The sequence below is a fragment of the Lepidochelys kempii genome, chromosome 2, assembly GCF_965140285.1.
Source record: "Lepidochelys kempii isolate rLepKem1 chromosome 2, rLepKem1.hap1, whole genome shotgun sequence".
Lineage (NCBI taxonomy): Eukaryota > Metazoa > Chordata > Testudines > Cheloniidae > Lepidochelys > Lepidochelys kempii.
Window position 1 is genome coordinate 123,077,045 of NC_136381.1, and position 26,209 is coordinate 123,103,253.

The window sequence follows — 26,209 nt, forward strand, 5'->3', positions numbered from 1 at the left end:
TTGGCCAAAGGAATGTTGCTGAGATATTTGCTCAATCCCCTTCCTTCTTTAGAAAATTGCAGTGTAGGGACTTATATGGGTAGGTGTTAACCAGGGAAAATAGGATTCTTTGGGATCCAAAAGGAAAGGGGACTAGATGATCCCCCGCAAATCTATTAGGATTTCTCTGGACTTTGTGACTAAGACTTTAACTTTCTATATGACCTTGAGGAATAATACCTAGCTCTTATCATCAGTAGCTCTCAAAGGGAGGCCAGTGTATTAGCTGTATTTCACATATGGGGAAACTGAGGCACAGGGCAGTGAAGTGACTTGTCCAAGGTCACCTAGTAGGCCAGTGGCAAAGCCAGGAATAGAACCCAGGTCACTGGAGTTTCAGTCCAGTGTTCTGTCCTCTAGGCCACATATGACCCGTATCTTCCCATCATTTGCAAAACACCAAAAAGTGTACCAGGTGTTGGATAGCACTATTAATCCATGCTTCTTTCACTTAGTTACAGAATCAACCTCTTCCACCACTGTGAAAATTTTCATGTTACTTTGCAGATGAAATCTCTCATTCCACTGCATCAGAACAGGGTCTTGAACAGACAAATAAGGAGTTGTTCTGGGAGAGCAAAGGGAAATGATTCCCAACCACAAACTACAGGAGGGTAATGATCCAGGTGTACAGAATACAAAAGATTTTGCAATGTAAAAATGTTGCTGGTACTTATTTGGGGTGACCTACATAATTCACTGGTGGTATCATGCTTTAAAAACGTAGAAGGAATTAATTAGTTAATAAATGAAGTTAATGGAGAAAATGACCAGGAATTTTAAAAGAAGTATAATTAACAGGAATGGAACTCATTAAGTTTTGAAATATGAGGCAGCCACTCTACGTCTGTGATAACTAATGGGAATTCAGAGCAATTAAATTGGCTGTACGAGGGCTCTTCAACTGGCCCATAAACGCAGTCAGAATACATGGAGTATTGCAGGGGAAAGATGGTAAGATACTACAGTGACAACAATGGTTACAAAGTTCAAAAAAAGTCTATTCTCTAGGTCAGAGGTTCTCAAACTGTAGTCCGCAGACCACCAGTGGTCTATAAGCTCCCTTCAGGTGGTAGGGTGACCAGATGTTCCGATTTTATAGGGACAGTCCTGATATTTGGGGCTTTGTCTTATATAGGTGCCTATTAGCCTCCCCCCGTCCCGATTTTTCACACTTGCTGTCTGGTTACCCTATCAGGTGGTCTGTGGATAGTTCCCTCTAAGGTGCGTGCCTGGGTGGCCACACATCAGAGAATGAAGGGCCACCCACCTAATTAGTAGAGCCGCGCAGGTGAGGCTCCACTAATTAGGTGCCTGTACCCTGGAGAAGACGCATATGTAAGGTGAGGTGGTGGCCTTGGGGGGAATAGGGGGTAGATGGGAGGGGGCAGTGGGGTGAGAAGAGGGGGTGGGGAGAATTTGGGACATCTGGGGCTGAGGCGGCCAGAGAAAGAGGCAACTTTCCCCAGCTCCAGGGCTGCAGCTGCCAGAGAGAGACAGCCCTCCTTCCCAGTCCCAGCTCTGTGGCTGCTGTGGAGGGGGAGAGGGCACATCCATTACATTAGAAAGGTAAGACTACTGATATTAAAATATGAGTTGTGGGCTTCTATTTGTAGAGCAAAGAAAAGTTAATAAGGTTTTTATTTATATATATAAAATCACTTTTATCCAAAGCACTTTACAATAGTTAGCTAACAGTACAAACATTTGGAAAGATCATTAAGTGGTCCGCTGAGACCCTCAGCAATTTTCAAGTGGTCTGCAGGGAAAAAAACAAAGTTTGAGAGCCACTGCTCTAGCTCATATCAAGTTACATGTTCATGCAATGATCTATAGAAATCTCACTCATGGGTTTTTGTTTCCCCAATAGCAAAATGAGAAGAATTTTCTGACTTTGTACGTTTCTCTAGAAATGACATCTAGTACAATGACTCTGTAGGCAGGTTCTTCTGTGGGCAAAGCACAGGTGGGTCCCCTCTCCTCAACTGGGGTCAGGGCGTGAGGCAGGCAACACCACAGCATTTGCATTGCCCCGGAAACAGTCAAGTGGTACATTGGGACTATAGGTGCAAACATATTTAAAAACAAACAAAAAAACCAGGGCGAGGCTAAGTGTGAGAAAATGAGGCCAGTGGTCAAGTTGTTGCGGACCTCCCTAGGATAGTATATTGAGGTGGGAGTAAATAGCCACCCCTCTAGGGTTTGTGCACTAGGGTGTCATTTCAATAATATTTGTGAGGAGAGGCAAAATTGTGTCAGCCTATAGAACGTTATATGGGATTATAGTGTATCCTGCAAAGTCGGGAGAGTGGAAGACATGATAGCACATATAGATCCACGAAAAGGATTTGGGGGGTAGGACACCAAGGTCTGGGGGGTGTGGGGGCAACAGCCCCCTTTGCCCCATAGCAAATGTTGCCCCATATGAGATCACTGGATCTGCATAAACTTGGATCTTGTGACCATTTCCTCATCATATCCCCAGCTGTATTGCCGTCCTACATCCCTGGTTAAGCAGAGCCACCATAAAGACCTCTTCCATTGTTTTCTGGGAGCCATGAACTCCTGCATGGCTGCTCCTCCTCCTCCCTTAACCGCCTCTTCCACACGTACTGCCTCAATGCACCACTTCAGCGGGTGAAGAACCTTGGACTGGCTTTTGCATCAGGGCAAACTTCACCCCTTAGGGGGTGTGTGAGAGAGAGAGAGTCGGGGGGCTCTAGTGAGGTTTCATTGTCTGGTCCTTCTGCCTGAGAGTGAATGTCCCCCCCAAGTGAATAAAGCTTACACCATAGATAGTGTGTTAGGGGAAAATCTCACATTCCCCCTCAGGGCTAGACAGATAATAATAGGTGTGACACTTTTGTTTACTTGATTTGAGTAATTGATCTGACCCCCCCCCCCCTTCATTGTGCTCAAACTGGTCACTCATTTAATCCCTGCAGCACGTATAATCTGAATTCCCGCTCACCTTGAATTTTCAAAGATGACCTTCTAGCCAAAGACCAGTAGGTGTTATGTTGTATTGCCTTGTGTGTGCAATATTTTTTCTGATTTTTGACCTTTGGAAAATAAAATTTCACCTACTATTGCCTATTCCTCCAGCCTTGTGATGAGGTAATTTCTTGTAGTGGTGGGTTCTGTTTTTTGTTTTGTTTTATTTTTTGTATGTCTGACCTGTGCCTGAACCTGGTTCACTTTATATACACTTATTCACCTTACTTTTTAAATTGAACTTTTACCCGTCATGGGCTGAAGGGCAGGTTAGATTGCTGGTCTTTGGTTAATTGCAAGTGCCATTATTTTTTATTTGCAGTACTTGAGCAAGCAGGAAAACAGCAGGTTAGAGCTCATTTGCAGTGAGATCACGACTCAATTAGTGTGTTTTGAGTAAAAGGATGTGGTAATTAAGAGCATGGCAGTTGCAGCATTATATGTCAGCCCCAAAGCTGAGAAACCTACTTGAACAAATTCCCAGTGGAAGAATCAAGGATTAGAAAGAATCTATGCAAGTTCTGAATGCCTCCTGGAAACTACAGGCATCAGAGAAGGGTAAAACTAGGGATGGTACTGCAAAACTTTGTCCTTCTGGGTTTTGGTTTTGCAAAGTCAATGCCAAGGACTCTTTGGATCCAGGCCCCAGTTTATCCAAAGAATCTCTGAGTTTTGGAAAGGTAAGTGATTTGGGTAATATTTCATTTCTGGAAACAAAGGTAAATACTCCTATGTATTCAAGAAGTTTCCTATATCCTGTAATTCAGAATGGTGCATGGCAACCTCAAACATGCATACCAATTTGGCTCTTCAGACTGCAATGTCAAAGGCTTGCTTATAGGTCTCCACGATCCCTTATTATGAAAAATGTCTTGCCCTTTGGACTCATTGCCTCTGTCCCCACACGGATTTCCTGTCCTCCTGCTTTATACTGTTGTAAATCACAGACATCTGTAATGCTGAATTGTGAATCTGAGTTCCTAGAGAACTTCATCATACACCGCAATGAAGGAACTCATCCCTCCCTATTTCTAGATTTTTTTTTTTTCTCTACTAGCTTGTAATTTTGCTCCTCATTTGGGTCTATTCACCCTGGGGCACTGAGGAGTCAGATCCTACCTTGCTGCAAAATGATGTTATCAGAGCTAAGTCAATTTTACAGCAGCTGAGGATCTGGCCTGTTTATTCAAAGTGTAGCCTGGGTAAATGCATTCTGAAACATTGACGGACCATGTTAACATTTTTTTTTTTCCTGTGTGAATATTTTTAAATGACAGACATACTAAAGGATTTTAAGTAGCTCTAAAGAAGAGAATGCAGTACACAGAAGCAGGGATGCTACAGCAAAGCCTTCCCCGATACTTCCACACTTGCCAAGCTTTTTTTGGTGTGTGTTTCGCTTTTAATAATTTAAGTTTGTTCCTGTGCCATCAAAATTAATGACAATTTTGCCGTTTACTTGATTGGAACAGGATCAGTGCCATATGAGCATCAATCATTGCATTAGGGCACATTGTTTATTTCTGTGTGCCCAACAGTGTGTTAGGTGCTTAACAGAGGTCCTAGAAAGGTTCCGTCCCTGCCCTGTTGAGTTTACAATTACAGCTGGCTGGCAATGTTCAAAAACTGCCAAATTTCATTTAAAAATAGGGTGGAAAAAATCACTTTTTTTTTCTATTTCCTGATCATCTCACAAGTCCGTGATGCTGCAAACATGTATACACGTGATTAACTTTAGGCATATGAGTAACTTAATTTAGCTTAACTTTAACCGCGGAGCTGAAGGAGACTGCTTCTGTGTTTAAAGTTAAACATGTGCCTGGCTCTTTGCAGAATCAGGGCCCAAGTGTAATGTGACTGTGAGAAAGCAGAAGGCAGAGGAACAACCAGTGTCAAAACCATGAGGCCGTGTGGTCACACGTTTTAAGCATGGCTAAATCAGTGATTATTTTTTTTAAGCTATAAGACAAAGATGTTGAATACTATTATATTGCTTATTAATGAACTCAGGCACCAATGAAACTTGGCAGAGGAACTATCTCCAGCTGGGGACACTCCACTGAGCTGTATCTTGTTGAATTTATAATCCCAAACAATAGAATTTTCAAAATTGCCTAACAGCAGTTGCTATGGCCTTTGGGTACCATTGAATACTTTTGAAAGCCTCTCCCCAAATGCTTTATATCCCACATACAAATTTTGGGGTAAAATCACGTCTCTCTTCATATATTTTTAAAAGCATGGAATCTACAAAATTCTTTTAGGAAGCATTTATATGTATGAGTGAAAAGTGTCTGGTTCAGTGGAATCACCAGGAAGCTGATCTTTTTGACTTAATTTTCCACATTTGCTCCCTTTCCCTTCCACCTGTATTCAAGATTCCAGGTTTGTCCATTTCTACATAAAACTGGACCCAGACTCACTCAAAAGGCTCATGATTTGAGTTTGTAATAACAATGTGAGTATTGTCAAACCAGTGAGCATAGATAGCATAGTTTTTTAGCAGCGTATTGTTAAAGGTTTCTAGCTAATTGTTCTTGATGACACTTGTGGTTTGCCATTAAAAATGTTCAAGAGGCCAAATAACCAAGCTTAGCCAATTTATTGTCTCAAGACCAAGTAGTACAATACAAAAAGGAAGCATACATACCATTCCCTCTGGGAAGCCATTTCTCACAACACACAGTTCACCTTACATAGAAGGTGTCAAGTATCAGAGGGGTAGCAATGTTAGTCTGGATCTGTAAGAGCAGCAAAGAGTCCTGTGGCACCTTATAGACTAACAGACATACTGGAGCATAAGCTTTTGTGAGTGAATACCCACTTTGTCAGATGCATACCCACCGACGAAGTGGGTATTCACCCACAAAAACTTATGCTCCAGTATGTCTGTTAGTCTATAAGGTGCCACAGGACTCTTTGCTGTTCTTACATAGAAGGTCTGCTCCAAAATATGCATTCAAAACCAGACATATGTATAGCATGTTTTTTTAATGAGATAAAAGCACTCTCACCCTAGACTAAAATTTACCAATCAGTTTTTTATCTTGTTTTTTCTGGTACAATGATGTACCTTTCCTTATCTCCGTTTTGGATACTACATTCCAAACTAGGTGCCCATTAATGTACCTCCCAAGCTTGTAGCAGGGCAGGACATTAATGTGTCTTGTCTTTGACAGATTTCATATTTGCCAAAGCTGACTTTAACTTTGCAAAGTGTTCTGGGATACTTAGCATGGGTGAATAGAATTGTGGAAAGAGTATAATGCATTGTTAACATAACTCTGCAATGCCTACACATATTTTAATGTCATGCACCTAATACCTATTAATGTGTGTGTTCGCTAACCCAGCTATAGTTAGGATCTGAGTGGTCTCTTCCATTTGTTTTACTCGTAGAAATGTTTGCATCAATAACTGCTCTTGAAGATAGTATAGAAATAAAACAAGCATTGTGCAATGGTCTAAATCTGAGAACAGGTCTAGAATTCAGATTGTTCTCTGAGCACGTGCTCCAGATTTGACCTTCCATCTAGTGCATATTTTCAGGGATGAGGATAAGGATTTTGTTTATGTTATGCAGAGTGTACAGTAGCGATGCCTTCACTAAGTGTGGTGAAAAGAGTTTTACTTCCTCATAGCTTTTTAAATGAATGACAATGCTCCAGTGTCTTCTAAATGGACTCTCACAGAAATGATTTTTAAACTGAAATGAGCAAAAGGGGAAAGTACATTTCCCTGGAGCCATATAACAAGTGATGGAAAGCTATGTCAGGTAGCTTCACACACATGAATCCAGATAATTAGACTAGAGATTTAAGCATAACTGCTGGCCCCAAAGAGCATGAGTCTGTTGACCTTCAGGGGCATGCTGCCAGATTTACTTATTCTCCTTAGTGCCTGGGAAGAGTGTGACTTGAGAAATGGGTTAGGTGTCTGGAGTTTTAGTTTTGATGGGTCAGCAAACTTTCATTATTGACATCAGGGAGTTGCGTTCTATTAAGGGTACATTTATAGATGGAGTATAATTGATTAAAAGACATTTTAATGCATGGTTAATCCATTGTTAAATATAATTACACAGGCCAATGGATTGCTTATAACCATCCATAGCATCTTCTATTGATGGATTCATAATTGTCTATAACGCATACTATTCATGTATGTACCATGTTTATAACCTCTATTAATCATTTAGGCCTTTATAAACATTCCCTTAAATAGAAAGTGTGACTGATATGGGTTTTGTTCTAAAACCATGTATGTGGTTTCTTATTGTACATATGGCTAAAGCATGGCATAGGTGCATTCTAAAATTCCAACACAAAAATAAAATGAAATAGAAAATGACTCTGTAGCTTTTTGATTTTCTTTACTTTCCTCCATGCTTTATTCCTTGTGTTTGATATAAATGTTCCACTGCATTTAAACACACTACCCAATGTCCATCATAGTGAACTGTAGTGCATCTTTTGCAATTGATTGGAGCAGATTCCTTGGCTAGTTGCACAGTAATTCACTGCTTTTTGGGGCTTTTTCTCTTGAGTGGGAATAGAAATGCTCATATCGGGTATTAATCTGGCATTTGCATTGGAAAAATAGGGGGACTGGCACTACAAAGGGATTGGTTTGTGTTTTTATGCTACCTTTTGTAGCTCCTCGATTGTGGGGCTGGCTGGAGACTAGTTCAGCCTTCTGGCACCGTAGAGCAGCTTTGAGGCTGCTCTACACTGTACCAAGCTGCCTATGGCCCCAAAGGACTGTTTCAGCAGCCAGTGGTGTGCAGAGGTGCACTGACATGCTCTTTCACCCAGGACTACCCATTTGCCTGAAGCTGAAAGGGGTGTTGTGTAGAACTGCTACCCTAGCTCTGTGCTATTCAGGAATATCCACATCTCTGGGAAATCCTCCAGAGTCTGGGTAGGAGGATTAATGGGCCCTTTATACCACTGCAGCAAGGCTATTAGTATTGCTATGATCTCTGACATTATCTACGGAGTCCAATATTCCATATGTGAAGTAGTACTCAGCTGAGAATTAACCTGGAAAAGAGACTCTGCATCCTGAACAGTGATGTAGATAAGACTCACAAAAGCAGCCACTTGGATTTCTTTAACAAAGTAATTAACATTTTATTTAAGCACAAAAGGATGAGTCTCATGGGCTAGATATCAACAATCATCTTAGAAACTAGCATCCCCACCTCTCTGATCACAGCTCTGTGTCCAGACATAGATGGAGATTCAAGGTAAGAATGCTGTAGCAAATGTATCCTCTCTTTCCTGTCCAAAATAGCAGCGGAGGAGGCCTCCACTTATATATCCACGTGCCTATAGTCTGGGTATGTATTAACCCCTTGTTACATATGTGCTGTGCAACAAATAATCTCATTTATTGGTATATGGAAAAAGAAAAGTTCTGCTGAATTAGCTTCCACACTGAGGGCCAAGAAGTGTCAAATCATTTAGCACTCTAAATGTCCTAATTCAGAGTGTCATAAGCCTGAAGAATGTGCAAGGCATTAAAAAACATAGTGGGAGTGTTTGTTTATCTTACTACAAAGACAGAGGCCATTCTGCAACCACTGTTTGGTGATTCCTCTTGTATTAACTCCCCCAACTCCTAGCTCGGGAACTTACATCTGGACATTAAACTAATTGGCCACTGGGAGTCACTGTGGCTCAACAAAAATAGAATTTAAAACACGCATGCCTGCCATTTCAAAAATGTACTGAACTGGAAAGGTTGGCGCTAGATGCTGACAGCTCTAAAGTGACAGTTTGGGATAACCAGGCACAACTGAAACTTGTTGAAGGATTTTTTTCTGATCCAGCTGTAGAGGTGTCATCTAGCATAATCACTGCTGTTGAAAAGACACTCCTAGGTATTTTTATCAAGTTTAAAATATTTTTTCCTTGCTGGTTATGCTAACCTGTGGAAACCTTGAAACGGGATCTCTTTCCTCCCCCAGTTTTACCCTCTCTATTGCTTGTGCATTTATTTTTTAGAGAGTTTGTTATTCATGCAAAAAGTTTTGGGGAAAAAATAAGCTACAGATGAACACATACTATGGAAAGAACTGCATGGACGTTGGAAGTAGAAAGGGAAGGAAGGTGAAATTTTTGGGCATGCCAGAATGGTGTGTGTCCCTTTAAATGAATTTCCCATAAACTCCTCTCCAGTATGATGACATTGAGGCTTAATATCATGATATTGGCTCAATACATTGTGCTATTGCATCTTCAAATCATGGTGCTGCCTTAATGCCTGACTTGTGTGCAGTGGTGTTGTACCGTGTTGGCCCCAGGCTATTAGAGATGAGGTGGGTGCAGTAATATCTTTTATTGGACCAACTCCCCAAAAGAGTAAAGTTACCTCACCTAACTTGTCTCTTTAATGTGTGATGTCATTTAGAGTTCTTGATGTGATCTTGACTCCATATAGGACTCTAGGAAGAGGTCCTTCTCCGGCATTGAAATTAGGGGGCTGTTCGGATGAGTAAGCATGGTAGGATTAGACAGTGTTCTTGGTCTGCCTGTTTCTTTCTCATGTTTCCATTCTCTCTCTCTCTCACCCTTCCTGGGGTAGCCAGGTATTTATTTGTAGGGAGAAGAAACTACAGAAATCACCACCTTTGTAAATGTTTTCACTGCCTGTAAACTTTCAAATAACTTTCCAACCAGGGACTGTAATTTCCTCTGATAACAAATCTGACACATGGGACAGCTGATAAGAGCAGTGCTAATGGTTCTGAGATTGCTTCAGCTAATTCCTTATGTACCCTAGGATGAATTTCATTAGGCCCTGCCAACTTAAATTCATTTAACTTATCTAAATAGTTTTTAACCTGTTTTGGTTTGTGTTCCTTCCTCCTTGTTGTTAATATTTAATTATATTGAGTATCTGGTTATCATTAGTCCTTTTGTGTGTGTGTGTGAGAAGACTGAAGCAAAATAGGCATTAAACACCTCCGCTTTCTCCATGTCACCAGTTATTAGCTCTCCTTCCCTGCTAAGTAGAGGACCTACACTTTTCTTCATCTTTCTCTTCCTCCTAGTGTATTTAAAGAACTTCTTCATGCTACCTTTTATGTCCCTGGCTAGGTGTAACTCATTTTGTGCCTTAGCCTTTCTGATTTTGTTCTTACATGCTTGTGTTTATTCTTTTGTGTTCTTCCTTAGCAATTTATCCATGTGTCCACTTTTTGTAGGATTTCTTTTTGATTTTTCGGGTCATTAAAGAGCTCCTGATAGTAAGAGGCCAGTATGGCTCTATCTTTCCTTTACATCAGGATAGTTTGCAGTTGTGCTTTTAATATTGTTTCCTTGAGACATTGTCAGCTCTCCTGAGCTCCTTTTCTACTTAGATTCTCTTCCCAGGAGACATTACTTACCAGTTGTCTGAGTTTAGCAGTATAGACATTCTAGCAGAGTAGATGCTCCTTCTTAGGCTGCAGTCTAGGCTCTAAAAAAAAAGGAGGACTTGTGGCACCTTAGAGACTAACCAGTTTATTTGAGCATAAGCTTTTGTGAGCTACAGCTCACTTCATCGGATGAATACAGACTAACACGGCTGCTACTCTGAAACCAGTCTAGGCTCTGAAACCCGGAAAGGTCTCAAAACTCAGGCTCCAGCCCAACCAGGAATGGATACATTTTATCCTTGTACTGTGAGCCCAAGTGAGTTGACCTGGGTTCTGATAACTGCTGCTGCAAGTTCTTTGTTCTTGTTGTGCAGTGTAGACTTAACCAGAGGTGCCTAGGGAACTTATGGTGCAAACATTGAGACGCTGAGCAAGCTTAGGTGCCTACAGGGGGAGCTGGCAGCTGAGTAGGGGTTTTGTGAATGCCACTAGTGCCTGAATCTTGGATTTAGGCACCTAAAATGACAGTCAAGCACCTAAATCCCTTTGTGGAACTAGTCCTAGGTTTCTAGCCCTCATGGCTGTAGAAAAAATTTGAATCCCAAATGTTCCAGAAGGGAAATAAAATGAACCTCAGATATATTAATTTTTTTTTAAAAAATATCCCATGATGATTTAAGCCAATCTCATGGATTTTTAACACTTGGAGTTGGCAATACATTCACAGATTGAACTTTATTTTCTGGCCCCGGGCACCGGACTTGTTACCAAGGTGAACATCCCTGTTAAGGTTTAGCACCTGTTGATTACCGTGGTTACTGTTACCTCTCATCTGTAGGCTTTCCTGGGCTTTGTATTCGCATTTGTTAAATATATGGTGAAGCATGAAACCTTTACTTCTGGGGCAAGCACTTACCCAAGTGAGCAAGTGCCCACAACCATGAGTAAGGATGCAACAGTCAGGCCCTTTGTCTTGGCCCATGGTTTTGAGACTGGTGTGCATGTGGCTTCCCCTCTTCCTCTAGAAAGTCCAGAACAAAATCTCTGATACAGCCTCCCCGATGCATTTCCCATGCAATACTTTTGCCTGCCTGCCACCCTCACCCCCTTCCAACTCAACAGATGGAAAGTGACGGTGCTGGTGCCTCCTTCCCATGTTTTGCAACAGCGATTTCCATGTTAAACTGTGACGGCAGCAGGAACATCATCCTGCCAAAGAACTTCTTCCCGCTCCCTGATGCCTTTGCGCAGTCTACTGGACCGCGTTTACCAAGGCTGCAGTTTAGCCAGCTCTGCCTGGGAGGGTAAGTACCCAGCTGCAGCAGAGCTGCAATGAGTGGTTGCCCACCTTTTGAGCTCCTGCTGTGTTAGGGTTTCTAATGATAGTCCAGCAGTCTAGTGAAATCCCAGGGAATTAATTAGGCCTTGCTAGAGTATTATGACAATTAACGGATTATTATGCACGGCAAACTCTGTGCAGCTTGAGCATCCCTGCCAACGTGACCTCTTATCGATGCTGGAAGCAACTTGGCACAGATGAAATCCTGATCTCACATAAACCAAACCCAGAAGGACGTAGTCTACAGCCCCAAAAGACTTTGGTTTTAAACTCCTGTTGTCAAAATAGCAACAGTCTCAACAAACATCAGTGCATAATGTCAATTCTGATCACTGGCCAGAAGAATCAGTGTGTTCCCATGTTCAGCCTGATGTCATTTCAGCCGCTGTGGCCCTGACCCTGCAACTTTTGGTGGTGGGCAAGCTTGTGCATCTGTGAGGAGCACCAGTGAAGTGAGTGGGGGCTCTGCACATCCACCAGTGCACCTGCATGCAACAAGTCGGTCCCTAGCTAGGCTGGTCCCTCAATACCAGCGTACGCTAGCAGTTCTTGTCACAGGGCTATGCTCCTGCCTTCCATACTGTGTTGATTGGTGTGAAAAATAACACATGTACAATTCTTTATCACCACTCAGCAAAGCTTTACATCTGAAATTAGGTCAAGTTTAAGAAAATAATGTGGTCACTGAAGTATAAAAGGTAGAGAGACTAGGTGTACCCAGTAATGATATCTTAAACAAAACAAAAAGGAAGTCAGTCTGTTTTCTGACTGGAAGCAAACCGAGCATACATTTTACTACAGCTGGTTTGTGTTTGTAGACGCTCTCCGTATTTACTTTGGGTCAATAGCATGAGGGGAGCAGTGAGTTTGTTGGGGGAAAACGTTGCCAAAAACTGGGCTAAATCACATGGTGGTTTTTTTTTTTTTTTTTTTTTTTTAAACAATTGTGCCGAGGGGCCCCAAATGTGATTAGGGCTGCATAGGGTTAGGTGCTGTGCATGCTCCTAGTGAGAGAGACTGCCTGTGAGCTTAGAAAGCGGATAAGACAAAATAAGAACATGTTAGTCCCATTTTAGAGATAAGGAGCCTGAGGCAGAGCGTTTGTCTGTGGCAGACCTAGAAACTGAACCCAGGTGTCCTGAGTCCCAGCCTCCTCTCTTAAGCACAAGATCATCTTTCTTTTAAGGTTTTTCTTCCTGCTAATTTCTTGTGCTGATCCCTCATCCTTCCCAACATGTCCCACACTGGAAAGACGCTCTTCATCCCTGCTGGAGCTGGACAGTGGAGAGTCCTGTCAGGTTCAAAATCCCCTTGAGAATTCATGGATTACATGACTACTGTGACAAATGAAGACAGATTATGAATATTAAAATCTGTGAGTTTGCATCAGTTACTGCACTGATTCTCTCTGAAATTAATATTCATGGGTACTACTCTAAGGGCCACTGATTATGTTCTCTGTAGACCTCACAGGGATGTTGTGCTGCTCCATTAATTAATCGTTAGTGTTTTTAGAGATCCTTGCATGAAGGGCAATACAGAGGAGCAAAATAACACATTACGAATGCAGTATGGAAACTGAGAAAAGGGGAAGTGATTAGAACTTGGTTTCATATGCCATTAGTCTGCTCTACATAGGTCTTATGCTGCCCTCCTCACCATAGTATCTGAGCACCTTCCACTAGTCAATTAAGTGACGTGACCAACACCTGTCACAAGCGGCGCATTCTCGCTCTCCTATCCTTTCCCATAATGGGAGAATTGTGTGCAGTCTTGCTTTGGGAGGGTTTTGGGTTTGTTTGTTTTTTTTGGTGTTTGTGGTTGTTTGTGTTTTTAAAGGTACACAGGTCTATATGACACATCTTTATGTTCCTGGTGTCTTAAAATGCCTTCCAAAATATGTCATTAAACAATAAAATACTTTGCATTGGCCTAACCCTTTAAAGAGGCAGGTAAACACTCCTCTGTTATAGTGATGGGGAAACTGAGGCTCAGAGCATTCAAATGAATTCACCAAGGATACACGGTGAGTCAGTAGCAGAGCCAGCAGCAGAACCTAGGCCTCCATGGACCACAGTGCCTTCTCGCTGGTGGGTGGCTGTTTAGACAGTATGTGGCTGATAGATGGGTGGTGGCAAAAGTGCCCATGGAAGAAGACTCACCCTGAATAAACCACTAACAGCATGGGAAAGTTTCATTTCTATGCTGTGATCATTGTGGAAGCTAAACATTTCTCCTTCTCCTCTGCCAAAATTCCAGCCAGAAGAGCTGTCCAGAGGGATTCCCAAACTGGCAAATCCAGAATGTACTACACCATTTAAGACACACAAGTTTTTCTCACTTTGAGAAATTTTCACTCTAAATTGTGGCTAGAATCAAAGCTAGCTGGGCACTGAAGGCAATATCTAGTCCTTATCAGGAAGCCTGGAGTAAATTTTCTTTCTCATAATATGGGTAAAGTTGGTTCCCTACTACAGTGATGAGTGTGCTGTGTATTTATAAAATAAACCCATTACACATCTGATATTTTTGAAGGAGGTAGCGTTCAGAGTGAGATTCAATCCGTTAGGAAAGGACAGTTGAGATGAATGTGAAGATCCAGCTGTGAGTGATTGTCTAGAGTGTTTATACCAACACTTATTTCTCAAAATTACTATTAATTTATGTCACGTTAGTGTAGGAAAACACTTTTCAAATTAACTCTGAATATCAAAATTAATTAAGAGCTGTTGCAATTTTTTCCGTCCAACTCATCTGTTTGGGTTCTAAATGCAGTGTTGACGTTTGATTTCCTCAATCGTTAGAAAACTGGCTGAATGGTAGTTAAGAATTTCAAATATAGAGGAATCACTGAAACGAAGGTTCTTTGGATCAATATATTGTTCACTTTCTACCATAAGACTGAATTATTCATTTCACCCGCAGATGCATTTATTTAATCAGAAGAAAAACTATTCATTTGAAATATAACTCAAACGTCTGCTGTCTATTTGCTACTTGTGCTGTAAGCAGAAACTACTAAATAAGACAAAGAACCATTGTCTCCTAATTAGAGCAATGGATTGGAAGTCAGGACTTCTAGGTTCTGTTACCATTTCTATGTTGACTTGCTGTGAGACCTTACTCAATTGATTTAACTTCTCTGTGCTTCTGTTTACTCATCTTTAAAAATGGATGGGTAACATTTACCTCACAGGGATATTGTGGGCTTATTTAATTAATGTTTGTAAAGCTCTTGGAGATCCCAGTATGAAAAGTACAACATAAATCCTAAATATTACTGTGTATTTTCCTTGTAGGTGTGTCTGTATATTTTATATCATCCAGTACTAACATCTTGAACACTAAAAGCTCTCTATACAGAGGGGCAAGTCCAGCAATGATTTCCACTCAGATTTAGTAGCCCCAAGTCAAAAATCACATATTTTCTAAAGTAGAAGAATTGGCTAGTGGTTAGAGGAGGGGGAATTGTAAGCTGGGACTTCTGTGTTCTACTCCCTGTTGCCACTGACTTCCTATGTCATGCTGAGCAAGGCACTTGATTGCTTTGTGCTTCAGTTCCCCCAGCTATATATGGTACTTGGTTACTTCCCAGATTAGGATAGATGAGCGCCTCAGAGAAAAAGTGCTACTGGAGTGGTGTTATACTTGGAGCACATTGTATTTGTTAATGTTCTTTCTGGGGATGTTACACAAGTATCCTTGAAGACAGGGCACATTGTATTGCATCCTGGAAAGGCAGTATTTCCTCTTAGTGCGGAGTCCAAACATACAGTGGACAAGAAGTTGGATATGAGTCAGCAGTGTGCCCTTGTTGCCAAGAAGGCCAACAGCATATTAAGCTGTAGAAGTAGGGGCATTGCCAGCAGATCAAGGGAAGTGATTATTTCCCTCTATTCGGCACTGGTGAGGCCACACCTGCAGTATTGCGTCCAGTTTTGGGCCCCACACTACAAGGATGTGGAAAAATTGGAAAGAGTCCAGCAGAGGGCAACAAAAATGATTAGGGGCCTGGAGCACATGACTTATGAGGAGAGGCTGAGGGAAGTGGGATTATTTAGTCTGCAGAAGAGAAGAAAGAGGGGGGATTTGATAGCTGCTTTCAACTACCTGAAAGGGGGTTCCAAAGAGGATGGAGCTTGGCTGTTCTCCACAGTGGCAGATGACAGAACAAGAAGCAATGGTCTCAAGTTGCAGTGGAGGAGGTCCAGGTTGGATATTAGGAAACACTATTCACTAGGAGGGTGATGAAACACTGGAATGGGTTACCTAGGGAGGTGGTGGAATCTCCATCCTTAGAGGTTTTTAAGGCCTGTCTTGACAGAGCCCTGGCTGGGATGATTTAGTTGATGTTGGTCCTGCTTTGAGCAGGGGATTAGACTAGATGACCTCCTAAGGTCTCTACCAACCCTAATAATCTCTGATTCAGGGAGCCTATAAACTGCCTCACTCTTGGCGCCTGGCTCGTCGTTTTACATGTTGGGAGGCAGAAAACATATCTTGGGGCCTGATTCTCTCCTGCCTGGTATCTTGTGTAGTCATTTAGGCTTGTACAAAGAGGGCATAAAAGGCTGTCATTCTGATTTACACCCGTGCTGCACAGATTTAAATGATCTCACAAGCTGCAAGACGAAGGAGAACATGGTCCTTTGTTAATCAGTCAGAATAAAGGCTGGATTAAGTAAATCAGGGACTCTAGGCACATTAAGACGTGGGATATGTGGCCTCAACCCCTCCTGGAGTGGTGGTGGCAGGTGAGCCCTCCTCCCTTCCTAAAGAGGAGGGGGAAGTGTCATGGGCCACTATACCTCCCTCTCCCCCCCCCCCCCCACCCAAGGAATAGCAGTAGGGTCACTTGTCTTGGGAGCAGCAAAGGTGACACAGAGGCAGAGCTGACAGAAGGGGGACATCCGATACTTCCCTATCAGCCAGGGTGCACCTGCACAAGTGACTGGGAAAGGCCTACGCACTGAGGGGTGGTGTTAGCAGGGCCTCCCATAGCACGGAGGCTTAAAGGTAACTCTGCACTAGGATGAATGGGGGTAGCTCTCAGAGTTACTGATTCAGGCTCTCTGCAGACTTAGGCAGACACGACTGCATTGGGTGCACTCTGGTCACCCTTTCAAGCTTTTTGCCTCCTCTCCCCCAACCATGAGTGCTTAGAAGACCTTTTTTAAAAAATATGTATTTGAAAGCTCTTATTCTGACCTCATCCTGTGACTCCAGAAGCTGGTGCCCTAGGCACAGACCTATAGGGCCCACACCTATCTCTGTTGCTGTCTAGAGGAAACACGGCACATGTTGTGGGAGTGGAGATGTAAATCAGAATAGGACATCAAGTGTCTTCCAGTTGTCTGTTTCCATATCTCAATGACAGCAACAAAAATCCAATTTCACTGAGCTAAATGTCCTTATTTTTTGTCATGTGCCATGACAAGCATTTGTCTCTAGTTATAAAAGTTTTTAGCTCATGCGCCCTTAAAAAAAGAAAAATCAGTCTTTGTAGGATTGACTTATGGCTATTAGGGAATATGAATTTTCAAAATACTTTCTTAAGCCGCACATTCCTTAATAGTGGTCTGGAAAGTGGGATTCCCACAGAATATTCCTAACCGGTCTTTAAAAAGTATCATGCCTTTTTTGTCGTCTTATCACTAAAAGTGCCCCCAGTGTCCTCCTAATGTCCTCCCTACTCCCTCCCTTGAGAAATGCAGGCCCAGCATTACACAGTTCCCCTTTTTCTGAAGCAGTGCTGACAGAGGGTCTGATTCTGCTCCCTCTGACATCCATGGCAAAACTTGCTTGGATCTGAGCAGAAGCAGGCCCAGCTTTATTCCTTGATCCATAGATGTTTAGCCCAGAGGACAAAGTTCTACTGTCACCGGAGCTCTGTGCAGGGGCCTATCTGCTTGGATCTGATTGCAGGATCAGGGCCCAAGGGTGCTACTGGAATCTCCCCAGTGTGTGAAGGGGAAATACTGCCCCATATCTGGGTGAGTTAATGTGAAATATCAGGAACTCTTCGGCGTTTCTGGATGCTAAATAAAACTAAAACCACTTTAATCTTTTTGCCAGAGCCCCTGGAAAAAAGGACTAATGCCTGTACCCCAGCCAGCCATTCTTTCCTTAGGAAACAGGCTATTCCATCCGATCACTCCCTCTGGGGGAAAAGAATCTTCTTCTTTATACTTTAAAAACTGCAAAAGCTCTTCACAAGTACTAATTAATCCTTTCATGATTAGCCCCATTTTATTGATGAGTAAACTGAGTCACAAGGGGGGGGGCATAGATTTGCCTGAGGTCTCACAGAGAATCAGAGACAGAAACAGGTTCCAGGAGTCCTGACCTACTGTCTCCATCTCTGTCTTTCAGAATGTAGACTTGGAGCCAAATCCTCAGCTGGTGTAAATCCTAGCTCTGCTGAAGTCAATGTTCTTATCAGCTGAAGAGCTGGCTCTAGGAATCCTTGCTCCTGAACCCTTGCAATAGCCATATGATAACAGTCCTTCCTAAAGCTGGGAATAGAAACTAGTGGTCTTGACTTCCAGGGCCATGTTTTTCCAAAGGTATTTAGGTGCCTAAAGATGCAGATAGGCACCTAATGGGATTTTCAAAAGTGCTTATGTAATGCTGACAGACCCCGGTTGTTACTGGGCAGGATCGAACTGCGGACCTCTGGAGCTTAGTGCATGAACTAAAAGCCAAGTGGCTGTTAGCTCAGGCTATGGAGCAGACTCATTTTATCTCTCTCACTCAGTGGTCTCAGTGCCACTAGATGGGACACAACACCCCACGCAGAAGGCGTGTGGGTTACACATAGGCACTTAGCTCCCATTAAAATCAATGGAAATTATGCACCTAAATACTCAGGGGCGGTTCTACCAATTTTGCCACCCCAAGCAGTCGCTGCTGAATTGCTGCCGCCAAATTGCCTCTGCCTCCGGAAGAGCGCCCAAAAGCCGCCACGGGACACGGACTGCCGCCCCATTCTGAATGCCGCCCCAAGCACCTGCCTGGAAAGCTGGTGCCTGGAGCCGGCCCTGTAAATACCTTTTAAAAAGCTGGCCCTCAATCCCTTGCTCTGTGAAATTACCATTATTATAAACATTTCTCCTTGTCCTGTACCATATTATGCATCCAGGGAATCCTTAAATATGAGACTGAAGACAATTTTGTTTCACTTTTAGGATAAATGCTGGGGGTGGAATGTTTGATTGTGTACGTTTAGGTCTCAGTTCCTTGGGAAAATGTGTGTGTGTGTGGGGTCCAAATAAAGGTTGTAGCAGCCATTGGTAAGTATTTGGATGAGTGGTGTGGGGAGAACGATTCTTGTTTTCATTTCTTTATGGGTACTGGAATCCATTTATTAAGCCATCCTGCCTTTGCTTGCCTAAGCCAGCTAGGGAGATATAGCAGTGGCATGAGGGATTTTTTTTCCCCGGTTATAAGGTGGGTTTCTCCCCTACTCCCTCCCTCCCCCCAGCAAGCTCTAAGCAGTCTTCAAGGAAATTGGAGTACAAAATCTTCTGGAAAAAATGGTATGTGTTCACATCATTAAAGACTCTACCATCATGTACTGATTGCTGGGTCCTACATTGACTGTTTCACTCTGAAGACTTGGATATCATTATGGGCAGCTCAGTGAAAACCTCTGCTTACTGCAATTATAAAAGCCAATGTAAGAGACAGTGGTGATCTTACAATCTAAAGAGCGGAGAGACAAAGGCAAAAACAGATTGTTAAAGTGACTTGCCCAAGATCCCTGGCAAAGCCAGGAATAGAACCCAGGTCTTGTGAATCTGTCTAGTGCCATAGCCACCCAACCACTCTCTCACCTTGTCATACCCTGACATAAGGCAACCACTAAATGACGGATTAGAAAGATGCTTCCCCTCAGGGCAGGGTATTCCATAATTGTCTATTTCTGGATTTCTGCCACCTTCCTCTGAAACATCTGTTTCTGGTCACAATTAGAAACATGAATGTGAGCTGATAATCCATAGGTTTATTCTGGTGTAAACCCTGTGGCCTAAAGCCAGAGCTGCTTGAGAACTACAGATGGACAGAGGCTCCACAGAGGAGGGAGCTCTCTGGCATCTATTGGCGAGCAAGTGGGAATGACTGAATGGGCCAGGCCTCATTTGCATTTCAGTTATGGGATAGTTAAAATACAGTTGTTTGTTTGAGTTTGGGGGCAATACAATGTTGTTTTTCCTGTGGGGAAACAAAAGGACAGGAGAACCAAATGTGCCTAGGGTGAGGGGCCACCCTGACCGATTCTGCAGTCAGGCACAAGTGAGCGCATGGAGAGAGGTGAAAGAGGCATGTATATTTTGCAGGGAGTACCTCTCTGGTGGCTAGCACTCTGTAAAGCATCTTCTATACCACTGAAGACTTAGTAGAAGGGCCCCAGGCTGAGGTGAGGCAGCTTTGCATAGCAGATAGAGATGACCTGAGGCAGTGCTGAGGTAGGTGACGGCACTGAGATGGGCTGAAGCCGCAGAGAGGGGCAGCCTACCTGAGGGCCTCTGGTGCGAGTCTCTCTACTCAGTGCTCAAAGCTGAAATCAAATCAGCTGGATGAGGTCAGAGAGCCCCTGGAACAGGCCAGCCTGCATTTAATTTAGGAGCCAGAGACAGACCTCCCAGAATCCTGGGACTCCACCAGCCTGGACAACACACTGTGAGTGGGGGAGCTGGGAAGGAGGAAAGTGTCTAGAAGACATTAGCCCTTTGCAAATGTAAGAGGAGGACTGAGATTGGGAGTATTGCCAAGACATCGAATGGATGCTGTTAATTTATTAACTGCTGGCTTTCCCACATTTATTCTGTTGGCATTCCCCTACCATAACATTCTGTTGTTAGCCCCTGGACTCGGTGCTTGTGAGTGGGGAAGTTTGGCCTATCAAAGATGCCCAGGGTGATATATAGAGATATAGTTTCCCAGGGTTTTGGGTGGAGGCTTGAGCCTGTGTTGCCTAATTTTTCAGAAGGAACCCCTGAAATTGAACCTGGTCCTTATTTCTGCTGACCACCCCAGCCAGGAGGGTTACCCTGGCATGGCAATTCCTGTGGTCCAACAGACTGGCTTACGTGGAAAAGAACCCAGCAAGACTGAAGAAACGAAGGAAATCAGTAAAAGTACACACTCCACAGTTAAGGCTGCTACAGGGACTGCATGACTTAGGGCATTGGAAATGGGATAAGGAGCCTTTCACCTAGACGTCCAGTGCTTTTACTACAAGTTAATGCTATTTTGGCCAAGCAGCATTGGTTGTGAACTATATAATCAATCTTTTGGGTGGAGCTTCCGAAACTCTAGTGGGTCATCTAGTCCACAGCTACCTGTAGTGTGGTTCCTTTCAATATTCTCTTTATCTTTAAACCGTCTCTGATTAATAATCATTTATATGCCATGAATATAAAATGCCTGGCATCAAATTTGGCTTTAAATAGTCTAGTGTAGGTGATTCAGACTTTCCCTTAGCAGCTTGCCCACTGTGCTAACTGCATTTACTGTTACATGTTTTCTTTTGGGTTCAGTCTAATTTTATATTTTCCTGTTCCAGTTTAGGCCCATGTAGCCTTGCTCTGTCATTAATTTAATGACGTCCTGTAATATCCTGTCACCAAACACACAGGGGACACTTTTTTTGGGATGGGGGAAGGTGGAGAGAGGATGCTAATGGTTTGAACCATGCATTTACGATTTGCAAACCACTAGGTAACATGGCTGCTAAAGACAAGACTGCGATGGAAGTACCATGGCGTGGCTGCTACATGGCAGGCAAACAGGTGGGGCATTGTTAGATTTATGGAGCTATGGTAAATGTAGGAACCATTTCACCACACCTAACTTTGAAAAGCAGGAATTCTGCTTATTCATCAAATATCCTCCTCGGCATAGTCTACCATTGGGGCTTCTGTGAAGCCCCAACGTGCTTTAAAGCTGCTCTCCCCAGGCAGAACCCCCAGCAAAAGCAGCCATGTAAACACCACCTGCCTTTCCCTCTGGGAATTTCCCTTATAGGTGCAATAGACCTGCGGTGCCAGTGGGCAAATCAAGTAGTATATAGCTGTAAAAGCAAAGAAAGAAAGCACAGCGCTACTGGAACATGGAAAGCAGCTAGAGGTTTTTAGTATTGCAGAATGTGACTATCTCCGGAGATAGGCAGCCCATTGTAAGCCCATCACACCAGTGTTGTGTGCGCTGCACTGCTTGCCTGCTCCCTCGTGGGTGTAGTTCAAAGTCTTGGTTATGAACCACAAACCTCTCAAAAGCCTGTGACCTGTTCACCTGCACAAAGGCCTTTCTTTCTTGATGGCTGGGTTTCTTCTACCATCAGTTCCTGCGGTTAATTCTGCAGCAATAATGAGGCTCCCTTGGTTGCCTACCAGAGCCTAAATATGGAAAGCTGCAGGGGTGCTGGAACAATTTTTATAGTGGGGGTGCTGAAAGCCATTGAACCACACTGTAAACCCTGTATAGAATGGAAACCACTTCAAGCCACAGGGTGCTGCAGCACCCCTGCACCCCTAGTTCCAGCACCTATGGAAAGCTGTTTAAGGACCTAATCCAAAGCCCATTAAAACCTTTTCCATTAACTTCAGTGTTCTTTGGATCAGACACTGAAGTATAATGTAGGAACTGACATTTGAGTGTTCTAGCAGCAAGGAGAGAACAATGTAAGAATGGACTTTTTTTTTTTGTGATCATTTGTTCACTTTCCTCGATGCTGGTAACTAATATTCCCAAGATACTCCATGAACACGTGCAAAAACACGACACCCCACACTAGATACTTAGTGCCATATTGGTGTAGGTTTGCCTTGACAAGTAGCAGTTTTATTGCTGTATATCATTTGGTCTTTTTTTCACTTCTCTGACCATTCTTTTGCTTTATTTACTCTGCTCTTGTTGCTTTCATTTTCCCCCTCTCTGCCAGCCTTTTCACTCCAAATCTTCTCTTTTGCTCACTCTCTTTCCTGGCTTGCCTTCTCCAAAAATCACTCTGTGCTCCCCCAGTCAATTGTCTTCTCCTCCAGATTAACGAACTCTCACACACCCCCCCATCTGAGATGACTAGTTCTTTGCTGGAGAGCTTATAATCTAAAATTAGACTAAATAAAGAGACAGGGGTGCGTGTGTGGGTGTGCGTGTGAGTAAAATGAAGATGGGGCAGGGGGGAAGAAAGATGCGACATAACACAATCATGTTACTTTTAGGTCTGGCACATGTTTCAGCACACCCTTGTGTGCACAGCCTCTTTATATGTAAAGAACCTGTAGATGCAATTTGAGATCTGTATTTCATCACAAGATTCCAGTAAAACATGCACTGAGTTGTTCGTTCACTTCTGCATGTGATTTTTGTGTACTACCTTTAGGGCACACAAATGAGAGAATCCCCATGCACCAAATTCTATTTGCACAGGAAATTGAGCGCAAATGGGTTCCATGAGTAGATTTCATCCACGACTGAACCAATGAGTGCATAAGTGTTGTGCATGCAACAAGAGAAGCTGCGTTTAAAACATGGCCTTAAATGCTTCATACAGTGAGGAATGACTCTCTCCTAAATGAGCTCTTTGACAAGGGTTCCACTATTTAGAAGTGAACATTTTATGGGCTTGACCCTGCAGCTTGAAAGTTCAGTTCCATTGTACAGCTCTGACTAACCACTTTTTGCCTGCTATTCAAAAGCACTAACTGGTGTACGTAAAGCATCCAATAAATTGTCATCAGACTTTCCCTTCAGTATAACTTTTATTAAAAGAGGTGCTAAGGTACTGTACTGTATGCAGTACATCATATTTATTACCAAAATTATTAACAAATATACAAAACTTTTACATGTAATTTTCTTACATCCATTTATTCTTCTATAATACTGCATTTGTTCAAGTAGGTTATCTACAGTATGTAAACATCCCTTGGATTGACCTCACACAGATTAGGAAAGCCCCTCTAACCCATGTATTTATCAAATTTGTTTTTATTTGGCTTTCATTGCTAGCATCTAACCATCACATTTGGCACATGGAAGAGACATCTACAGTGCAAAAGAGGCAGATTTTCTGGTTTTGTTCTGAGCAGTTCCGCAGTGCCAAAATTTTAAAGAGCTGAGAGGGAAAATAAATTTATGCTAACTTGACAAAGGACAGATTAGTATTTAACCTCAGTGATTCATGATCAGCAATTAAACTAGAGCACAAATCCGAAGATCTTTCCAAGCCCTCTCCTCTGAGTAACATGGGAAAAGCCAGGCTTGTTTTTCAAGGGTTAAAAGGACTCTTAGCAACAAAGAAAGAAGGCTGATTTTATCATGAATACTCCAGAAGATTCCAGTTTTCTGTTTTGTTGGCTAGCAATGGGGGGAAATAACCAAATGGGGATCCTCTTTGACTGACAATTTCCCTGTGAGCAGAAGATTACTATTGGGCCCTAAGGATCTTCATATACCGATGCAAAGAACTCCATAAGCTGCCATGTAAAAAAACCGAGACTGAGTAATATCATTATATTCCAGAAATGAAGCTTTCAAATATAGCTCTAAAAATCAGGAAATACTTTCCTCTTTGTTCTTCATTGTTTAAAAATGTAACTTAATTTAACTGAGTAAAGCTGACACACTGAGAGAGCTTTGTTTGCACCCCTCTCTCCTGTTCTCATTTAAGCACCATACTGCAATTTTAGGAGGTCTCACCCTATGTCCACACAAGCTTCTGATGAGAATGGATCTAGATTAGGACGTTTGTGTTGTGCAGAAAACACTCTGCTCCTCACTCATTACCACAGAGCCCCATTGCCCTCTGTGACGCCATACATCTCGGCCAGCTTTTTAAAGCGAGGTCCCCAGTCTGTCAGGTAGTCATAGCTCTGGTCTGAGTCCGTAGTGACAGACTGTAATGAACTGAGTGACTCTGCCACTGAGCCGTTCCCTTCAAACATGTATGTTTGGAGGGAGTCAAAAGGAGGAGCCCAGAGGTCCATGTCCGCTTCGTACAGCTTGGCCAGCACATAGTTGTGAACGTTGTTGTCCGTTATGCACGTCTGAGGTACGTAGCGGGAGAGGCTCTCTATTTCTGGCAGCATCTCCTGCCTGCTTTTCACCACTACCTGTGCCTCCCGGGGATTCCACATGGCAGCAATGTCAAAGGCCTCTGTGTCTTCCTCCCCACCCCCTTCATCATCGTACCGGACGATATTCTCATGGATGTTCTCTTCTTCATCGATGATGTAAGGCTGCTTCCTGTGCCGCCTCATGGATAAAATGAGCAGCACGAGCACTACAAGGGGCAACCAAAACATACGGGCATCAGAAAAATTAGCTCTCTGGCTTCTGCTCTCCTTAATCACTGAGACAAGGAACAAATGAGCATTTCTAACAGAAGGCATGGCTGAAAGATGCAGTGAGAATGCAAATACCAATGCCCAGTCCAGCCATTGTACTTGGTGTTTACAAACGCTGACAGAATCAGTATGACAATTTTGTAATGATAGTAACTAAAATACCTCATTTAATGAGTTCCTCTAGATAGGAGCCCATATTAGTAGTGCATAGAAGTCAAATACTTCTGGGATGGAGCTAAGAAAACTAATTTTAAATTTTTGGTCTGAATGTGGCTCCTTTTTCCTATAAGACACCAAACCAAATCTCAGGATTTAAACAATCCAGAACTTTGGAGTGGGGAGAGGGTTTGCTGTAAAATTGGACTCATACCCAAATGTTGTGGTTTGAGCCCATCTAATCTGCTCCCTTTCTCTCATAAATCCCATTGATTTTTTTTTTTAATGACACTTAGGTTATGTCTATACTATCACTTTAGTTGGTATAACTTACGTTGCTAAGGGGTTTGGGGGAAAAAACCACCTGACTGAGCAACATACATGACACTGACAAGCACCGTGGTGCATGACACTGTGGTCAGCTCTATGTCAACGTGGGCTTGCCCTGCTGCTCGTTGGGGATGGTTTAATTATTTTAACGGGAGAGCTCACTCCCATCCACATAGAGTGGCTACACAAGAGATCTTACAGTGGCATAGCTGTAAGCTCTCTAGTGTAGACATGACCTTAGGCTCCTGTTTGCCTAAGTCACTGTTGAAAATAGGACTTCGGTACTTTTGAAAATGTTAGCCTGTGCCTCTATCCCATTGCTTCTCAGAATGAACTTCTGAAACTTTAGGGAATATGTGGAGATCAAGGGCAGGAGCAATTTGACCCAGATTCCTGCTGATCCCAATATCTGGGGCAGAGTACAGGGGAAATGGGTAGGGAAACAGACCAGATCTGAGGATAAATGAGAGCACAAGAGAGCTATTAAGCACTGTAGCTCCCCCTGGAGGTGAGATACTAACCTTAGATATTTGTGATGATGGGACCATCTAAGCAGTGATGAGCTGCTAAAATCTTAACAACGGGTTCCCTCCTCACCCCACGAGGGGGTCATTGCCCACCCCTGCCCCCCGGGAC

At 43.0% G+C, this 26,209-nt stretch overlaps 1 protein-coding gene and 1 long non-coding RNA gene across 5 annotated transcripts in view; one reads left to right on the forward strand and one right to left on the reverse strand.

The window, feature by feature from the left end:
- LOC144930215 (uncharacterized) overlaps positions 1-26,209 on the forward strand; it is a 130,222-nt gene that overhangs the window by 79,475 nt on the left and 24,538 nt on the right. The window contains exon 1 of one of the 3 annotated variants that reach the window (XR_013635355.1): positions 3,593-3,713. The exons of the other annotated variants lie outside the window; for them this stretch is intronic. This is a non-coding gene — a long non-coding RNA (uncharacterized LOC144930215). Of the gene's footprint in view, positions 1-3,592; positions 3,714-26,209 lie in introns of those variants that run through there. 3 annotated transcript variants of the gene reach the window in all.
- Positions 23,515-26,209, reverse strand: part of CDH20 (cadherin 20) — a 150,645-nt gene continuing 147,950 nt past the window's right edge. For both annotated transcript variants that reach the window (XM_073332246.2, XM_073332247.2), the window contains one exon: positions 23,515-25,023. In XM_073332246.2, the coding sequence (XP_073188347.1) occupies positions 24,524-25,023 (500 nt within the window). In that variant the 3' untranslated portion in view covers positions 23,515-24,523. The remainder of the gene's footprint in view (positions 25,024-26,209) is intronic.